This window comes from Labrus bergylta, chromosome 4 (assembly GCF_963930695.1).
Source record: "Labrus bergylta chromosome 4, fLabBer1.1, whole genome shotgun sequence".
In the NCBI taxonomy this organism is placed as follows: Eukaryota; Metazoa; Chordata; class Actinopteri; order Labriformes; family Labridae; genus Labrus; species Labrus bergylta.
Genome location: NC_089198.1, coordinates 26,399,313 through 26,407,751, shown reverse-complemented (window position 1 = coordinate 26,407,751; position 8,439 = coordinate 26,399,313). Strand labels below are relative to the sequence as shown.

The following is an 8,439-nucleotide window of genomic DNA, read 5'->3' as shown; positions in this document are numbered from 1 at the left end:
ACTGATCATAATGTGTAATTAATGGCTCTCCAAAACATTTTTAACTAAATCTAAGATTGACCTTACACATTCTTTAAATAATATTGTATATGTGTACGTTTGTAAATATATACAGTAAACAAGGCATACATTAACTTCTAGGTTCATTCATCGCTCCAGGATTTCTTTGTTGTTAATAAAACTGTAGAAACACCACGATGACCCCCCTCCATATCATGTCTGCTGTTTAGTAAAATCTCCCCTCAGACCCCCAATTGTGCACACCTTCCCGCCCACCAGGCGTTAAAGAAAAACATCATTCAAAGGAGTGCAGGCCTGCATACTGTAAGCAGGGGGTGAGCACAAACTGTCAGATTAAGAGGTCTGAGAGGATGATCCGGCCAACATTTAGTCGGATTTCCAGCAAATTACCTCCAAGATTGTTTGGGTCAACTTTTTTTGGCACCCTGGGGAGCTCGATACTTGTGACAACCGAACTAGACATGTGAGGAAAAACAAAAACAAGGCTGATCTGTTGGATTTTTGGATTTTCTTCAAGCAGCATCACTTAACTTCTCTGCATGTGGCCTCTGAGCGGTTAAGGTGGGGTTGGCCATTTTGCCACTGGAAAAGGAAGCTAAGCATTTAGGTGTCTTAACCATGGTCTAAAGTGCTAACAAGGGATTAGTGAGGTAAACGATGAAAGAGGTTTAGCACTCCATGCTTAGGGCCAGTGCTGCTGCAGTAATTACACATCAGTTGCAAGGTGCAGCAAGCAGTTGGAAGGGAGATCATAGTGATGTCAGGACAGGGAGGGCTTACCACAGGAGATAAGGCCAGCTAATGGAGATGAAATGAATCGGTATTTAAAAGGTCTTTTTTAGTTAAGGCAGTTAGCTGGCAGCAGACAGTTGGCTGGTACGAGAGAGGCAGTTCGGTTGGATGTGAAGGAGGGACAGTACACACTTTCCGTAAGCTGTCTGAAGATTGTTTTTTTTACTGTGAATTGAAATACAGTTTCAAGTTTCGCTCACTGGTTTGAGCTTCAGGTAAGTCCATTAAAACTTCCTCTTTTATAAAATGTAATTTGTTTTCTCTTCTACTGTTAGACCAAACATTTGTTTAGTTGTATTTGTTGTTTGTTTGTATTAAGCTGCATATACCTCATTTCTATTCATGTCTAGTTTATTTTATTAATTTGTAGTTTAGGAAAATGTTCTAATGACTTATTGTGTGTTAGGCAATTAAAGTAACGTTAAAAACCACCAGCAGAGCTCAATATACAATCACGCTTTTATAATATATAATGCAAAACTTTTAAACAGGAAATCTTGTCATGTGTGTTATACGCAGTAAACCTCATAAAAGGCTACAGATCCCTCGGCTTATGATTAAATTGAAGGCAAATGCGATTAAAGGAACAACCTTGAAATCTGGATAATTACCTTCATAATTAGCCCAGTTCTGCAATGAAATAAAAACAATGTTATGAAAAGTTTCCCAGAGGTTTTCAACTGTTAAAATGTAAGTTGATGTCATGCGTTACATTTCTATGTATTAGTTTGTATCCCTTTTCCCTCCAAAACTTAATGTTTTGGGGAGAAAAGGGATACACACTTTTTGGTTCATGTATTTTTATGACCCAAAAAGTGAATCTAAAATCAATACGACCTGCAGTTCTATTAATGATAGTCATAAAATCTAATCTGCTTCTTGTATAACTGGCAGAATAAACACGGTTTAGCATGTGTTTGTTGTGTGAGAGAGGATTAGGAAGGACTAGACAATACTTCTGTCTTGTCTGATATGACCTCCTCAAGGCTCCATCTAAGTCGTCAGCAATTTTTCCCTTTAATTCATTCTTGTAATGAGATTAACCAGGCAACAGCAAATCCAAGGAGTCCAATCCCCGGATTTGGCAGCTGTGTTGTGGCCATCGCTCGTAGAGGAAATATGACGAGAGTTTCTCGAGCTCACACCTTTGATGACAGATGCACTCAGTAAAAAAAAGAAGCATAAAGCCACTTGAAATGTCCTCGTCGGATTGAGATGCTGCCAAAGGGATTCTGAGTGAGGTCAGGTTTGGACATGCAGAGATACAGCTGCTAAGTCTCAGGCTACAACTTGACTTAAGAGACTTAAAAGAAAACCTAATCAAAGTTTTAGCTGTGATAGGACAGGTCTTATGAAGGGTTCTTCCAAATGACTCAAGTTCCCAGAATGCTAGACTCCGTTCTTGATGACTTCAAAGCGATCAACATTCAAACCTCTAAAAAGAAGAATACGTCCTGGACAGTGATAACATCACTCAGCCCTGTGCTGTAGGTACAGAGTCATAAAGGAATATCCAGAAAAACAAGAAACTCGTCAAATATTGTGACTGTTGTAAAACAAAAACATTTAAAGTTTTCAATTTAGACTTCAAACTAAGATGATATATGGAAATGACGTATCTCCGTTCTCAAGTATTAAAAACATCATCAGAAAATGTATCATACTTTCTGTTATTGGACGTTGATAGCTAATTTTGTTGCCTTGTTTACTTTAGTATTTATCTTATTAAATACCAAACTGACTTTATTAAATATAACTATGTATATAGAACATCTGTATTAAAAATATAACATATAAATCTTTTTTAAGGATAAATATAAATTAAATTATATACATACTACATCTTTATTAAATTAAATATTAACATTAATATTAATATAAATCTGAGTTAACTGTTCAACCGTTTTAGATGAAGTTTTCTTAAGTTGTGTATATATCTTGATGTTTCGCTGCAGTATCGCTTTAATTGTGAATGCAAGATTGTAAGTCAATATTTGGATAGTGAGCAAAAAGACTTAGCACAATTTATGTTGTTTCAGAGCAGCAGACCAGCAGACTGCTGTATTTGTGAAAGAGTCTTAGTGGATTGTGCGACACGTCATGAGGGGAGTTTTTCAAAGATTGCACAGTATTTGTTTTTGGGACACTGGGACCTCAGCTCTGTTTCTTGAAACATGCTGATGCTAACACAGGCCCTGCAAAGTTTGTAGTTGTGTTTTTTCTTAACACAAGCACCATTATCAGAAGTTCAGAGATCAAATGAGTTCATATTTTCCCTTTTAATTTCATAATTTAATCATAAAGCTTGGTCATCAGCTTTTTTCATCTGCTTGAACCACATCAGAAACAAAGTCAAATCCTCCTGTAGTGAACTTTATGCAGCACATGGCAGAAATTATTAAAGACTGTGTTACACTATAGACCTGAAGCCCAGGGCTCAGTGCCCACTTTGGAACTACAGAGACATAAATATTGAAGTTTTTTTCACTCATTTGCTAAAACTGATTTTTATGACTTTGGTAGATAAGTATGTGGAGGCAGGGTGCATGTGTTCGTGCCACATAGCTTCATATAAACCCACTGAATCCCCAGATTTATCCCCAAGGTGTTTTTAGGACATCCTGGGAGCTAATGGAGGCTAATAGGCTTAGCACTTAGGGTGTATTGTCCAGGATGCTTACAGGCAAGGTTTGCTGAGGGTAACACTCTAAACGTGCGGATTACCTCCAACACATCCCTTTAAAGTGCTGTATAGCCAGGATTTAGCTAATAGGATCCATGGGGTGGTGAGGGCCTAGAGAAGGCTGTGGGGGGGTTGGACGGGCTGGCAGGGCGCTCTGCAGGCAGGTCAGCAGATGTAGCTAGCAGACTGTTGCAGGACTAATAGGAGGATTACAGCCCTCAGATTAGATGGGCTTCAGAGGGAACTTGAGTGACTGCAGATAATGCACAAGGCCTCTGGGCAAATCTTATGGCAGTCTGGGGGAGGGAACGGCAGGAAAATATGCGGAGAAGAACATGTGCACGGTTTGCACAAAGTTATCAATAACAAAAAATGAGTATTATAAAGGAACATAATTTGTTAAGAATGATTTTGAACTGATGTAGCAAAGATTCAGTTTCAAGCATCTAGAAATCTGGAGCTGGATTTTTTATTTTCATTTTACAGTATCATATTTTCATATGGAATATCTGTCTGTAGAAAAGCTCATTTGGGGTGTCTAAGTAGATTGTTGTTGTGCACACAAGCTGCTGGCTTAGCAAAGAACAGATGGACATTTTTGTCTACAGTATGACTGCATGTTAGTTTATGTGATTGTGTAAGTGTTTGCTAAACTTAAAAGGACAAAATGAGCGAGTAAAGATATAAAAGGAAGAAAAAATCTCATAGAGAAGGACTTTTTCTGCTGATCTGGGTATTTTAAACATGTTAGTTTTAAGGTTAGGATTTGGCATTAGGTGCTAAATTGAAGTTTAGGATTAGGGTACGGGGAGCGTTAGGTTTAAGGTAGGTTTAAGATTAATGCTTAATGCAATAGAGGTGAAAGGTGAGAGGTGAGGTTAAGGATCATAGGTGAGAGAATGAATTTGGCCAGATATAACATCAAATATCTGTTAAGCAATTTATTTAAATCCCTTAATTTATATAAATTATATTAACTAATTTTAACAAAGAAAATTACATTTTCACAGAAAATACTTGCTGTTTAATCAAGTCTGACTGGTTGTGTAAAATGTGTTTTGTTCTTGTCTATATATATATTTATATGTGTGATGATAAAGTATTTGCTAAAAATAGATAGACTGCCTCTTATATTGAGATTATGTTTTATTTTGAAGAGCAACACAAAGTTCAGTGAGCAGCTATAGCTCTTTTAAGTAAAGATATTTGCTGCCTCCTAGTGGTAGACATGAGAAGTTACAATATGTATATATCTGCCAATTGATCAAAGTTCAATTTTCTACCCTTCAAAGCCACAATATATCGTTCAAAATCATACTAACCAGTTCGTCAGTTTTCATGTGTTCCAGTGATTTCACCTTCCTTTTCCCTCTTCAGCATTCAGGTGGAGGTCAAAGTTGGGTTTGTCATGACCCCACGGGAGCAGCTGAGGAAGATGACAGCGCTAGGAGAGCAGGGGGCTTTAGATGAGAAGCACTGGTACCGTCTGGTTAACGGCATGTCTGCTGGAGGTGAGGACTGAACACACATAAGAGATAACATAAAGCATCGACAATTTGTTTTTTTCCCCGAGGAAAATATTAAAGCTAAAAAATATTAAGAGCATAAACGACAACAATGATTTGTAGAGAAAAAATGTAAGATTTTGCCTTAATGTGGGTCCTATCTGGAATTACAAACAGGTTAAACCAATTGTTTGACCTCGTGTCCCATATATTGATTCTTGTGAATCGTCTCCAGCTTCACAGTCAGTACATGTCTCAGTTAGTGAGGCTAAACTTACTTCCCAGTGACCTTTTGTGCTTTTCCCCCCCTTTGCCTGCAGAGCTGAGGCAGAGACAGGAGATGATTATGAGGAACCAGATGGCCATGGCCCCGCAGATCCTCGCTCAGGGGCAGCAAAGGTTGCAGGGTGTCCCTACACAGTTCGAACCTCGCTTCATGGAGAGGTATGTACCTGAATCACAGTTCAAATTAAGCTAAGGGGCAAAAGCAAAGAAGACGTGACTGCCAGAGACCTCCTTTTCTGTATGACTTAAATAGCACACCAAAATAAACTTAGCTATAATATAAGTAACAGTTATTTCAGTTGTTAGAAGCTGATCATCTATCTACAAATGTTTCAATGCCTTGATAGATGATTTCTGTGCTTTTCTTTCTACAGGGAGCTGGTTCCCCAAAACGAAATGGTTGCTTCTGACACCAGACAGATGCACATGGGACCCCATCTGGGTCCACCTCTACCACCACATGCCAATGTCCTGCCTGGGAGAGCATTCCCAGGAGCAGGTGAGCATTGCTGAGAGCATGCCCATGCCTGAGAGAATTCCTTGTTCCACTTCAGGAATGTGAATGAGCTCTAACAGCTTGCCTCTCTCCTTTTCTCTTTCTCTCAGCTGGCTACGGGTTCCTGCCCTCAGAGCCCATGGAAACAGTAGCCCGGCGACAGGAGCTTATTCACAAGCAAAATATAGCCAGGTAGTTTGTGCCGAGATTTCACAGACAAGTCAACATTGCATGAAGCTAAAGACTTTTTGCACTTTCAGTTTTTTTTACTCTCTGCTGTAATAAAATCTTGGTCTAATATGTCATATGTGTGTGCGTGCTCCTGTTCAGAATGGAGATGAATGCCATCCTACATCAGAAGGAGCTGGAGAACGCTCATCAAAAGGGACTTATTGGAATTGATAACCCCATGGCATACTCCTCCAACCCCATGGCGTTTAGAAGTCGTCAGCGCCTGCCAGATGGCCATGATGTCTTCGTTCACCGTCCCACCCTCGATGAGCTGCACTCCAACAGCCTCCTCATGTCAGCTAGCCCTTACCCACCAATGAGCACACTCCACAGAGAGCGGGGCCGCAGGGCAGGCAGGAGGCCGACCGCTCACAAGACCTCAGAGAGCAACGTCGCCCACCTGAAATGCCAGACAGAAGACAAAAGTGTAGAGCAGAGCCCGGGGGCAACATCAGGGGAGGAGAAAGAGGCGGAAGCGAAGGGGGACATGGGAGAAGAGTGTGCGACAAGCAAGACGCATCATCAGGCCAAAATAGACTCTGAGCTCAGCACAGGAAGCAGGAAAAACTACAAAGAAGGGGAGCCCGGCCTGCGCAAAAACTGTCAAGATGGCTGCTCAGATGTGGCCAACAGCACCTCGAACGATAAAGACATTTCTAGCCAGTGTTCAGCTTTCCAGGACAAATTCATGTATCCCTCCTCTGGTGGAACGCTTACAGGAATGCCTTACATGTTCCCAGTCCCTGGAAATGGTTTTCTTCCACCTGGTAGGTCCCAAAGAAAGATTACACAGTATTCTTTTATGGAATTATTTGAATGTGTACAGCTTTAACACATTTTGAATGTGTTTTCAAGGTCCAGCCAATCTCTTTCTCAATGGTGACGAGGTGTCTGAGGACGTAAGAAAATGGACGGTGAATGATGTTTACAACTTCATCAACAGTATACCCACGTGTTCAGAATATGCACAGGTGTGTTTCGTACAGTTTTCTATAACCAAGATCTGATGTGTTTTGTTGTTGTTGTGGCTATAATGTAACATGATTTCATTTACAGACCTTCAAAGACCACATGATTGACGGGGAGACACTGCCCCTACTGTCAGAGGAGCATCTGCTGGACACACTGGGGCTCAAGCTGGGACCAGCTCTAAAGATCCGCTCACAGGTGGGGAGCCCCAACATTGACCGTGGCTTAAAAACGTACAATTAAGTAATGAAAGATGAAAATGTCAAGGCATGAAGAATGTTTATCTTCATTAGGAATGCCTGCGCTACTGTCTTATTAACTACCTCTATTCCTCCACAGGTTTCCAGACGCATGGGCAACATGTTGTACATGATGAACCTGCCGCTCGCCACCGCTGCACCGCTGCAGGCCCCTCCAGAGAAGCCCGGGGATCGTTCACCAGAGATCGGCTCCCCTGTCAACTGCAACAGTGAGGAGATGGTGGCGAGTCCACGAGACACTGATGTCCTCAAGTCCACAGAGAACCTTCAAGAGACAGACAACAACAACTCACCTCCATCTGCAAGCAGTGAGACAGTCTGATCAGAGCAAGAAATGAGGACAAACAAAAACATAACCAGGCCCAGTCTGCACCTACTGCATCAGTAGATGATATGTTTACATAATTATTGACTGATTTCAGATGCTTTTTATTATATGCTACCTGGTCTTTAAACGCTGAGGTTCACCCCATAGGCTCAGGTGTCAGCTAAATATTTTGTAATTAACATGTGTATGGACATTTATATTTTTTTAACAACCGTAGAGTTAAAGTTATCTTAAAATTAAATTTTTATTAATCTGGAAATATCTTACTATAGTTTTAAACAAACGTACTTCAATGCTGCTAGGTATCATTTCTACAGTAGGTCTGCATAAAGTTCATATAAATAACATGGAAATTGTTTTGTAATTGAAGGATTAAGATTTTTTTTATTTGGTTGGGATACCTTTATGCTTTTGTTGGATTGTAAATAAAGTTTTTTTCTACAAATGAACCTGCTACACTGTTCCTGTTGATCACTATAGCCCCCTTCTCAGGGGGCAAAGATGGGGCAAAGATTTTAGGACAAAGATGTGATGATCAATAATCCCACATTTCAAGAAAAACATAAATAAAACCCTTAAAACTGACCAAAAACATTACAAAACTTTTGTTCCACTGTAGACTACTAGGTGTATACAGTTCTTCTAACTGACAAGCTAGCAAGATCCTTCACTGCTGTATTGTAGAAATGGGCTCTAAGTGCTGCAACCAAAGTAAAAAAAAGTTCATACCGTATGAAAAGTCAAAGGAGCCTATACATGATATAGAAATGGCACTGAATAATGTATCCTGTAGTATAGGTTTACTATTAAATAGTATTTTAATGTATCAAAAGGCCTATGGACTAAGCATATTTCAATTTAATGCAATT

At 40.0% G+C, this 8,439-nt stretch overlaps 1 protein-coding gene across 1 annotated transcript; it reads left to right on the top strand.

Moving 5' to 3' along the window:
* The first annotated feature begins 776 nt into the window (after positions 1 to 776).
* Positions 777 to 8,026, top strand: samd7 (sterile alpha motif domain containing 7). The gene is made up of 9 exons (XM_029277617.2): positions 777 to 1,028; positions 4,874 to 5,007; positions 5,322 to 5,445; positions 5,661 to 5,785; positions 5,893 to 5,974; positions 6,113 to 6,780; positions 6,869 to 6,984; positions 7,070 to 7,180; positions 7,322 to 8,026. Exons 2-9 carry the CDS (start codon positions 4,905 to 4,907, stop codon positions 7,562 to 7,564), a joined length of 1,572 nt encoding a protein of 523 aa, XP_029133450.1. The 5' UTR covers positions 777 to 1,028; positions 4,874 to 4,904; the 3' UTR covers positions 7,565 to 8,026.
* Positions 8,027 to 8,439: the final 413 nt, after the last annotated feature.

Bases quoted from the DNA above. Each gene is read 5' to 3' on its own strand.
- samd7 (XM_029277617.2), top strand. From the start codon at position 4,905: ATGACCCCACGGGAGCAGCTGAGGAAGATGACAGCGCTAGGAGAGCAG. The intron at 5,446-5,660 runs GTATGTACCTGA...TTCTTTCTACAG, and splicing joins GAACCTCGCTTCATGGAGAG to GGAGCTGGTTCCCCAAAACG. The intron at 6,985-7,069 runs GTGTGTTTCGTA...TTTCATTTACAG, and splicing joins CGTGTTCAGAATATGCACAG to ACCTTCAAAGACCACATGAT.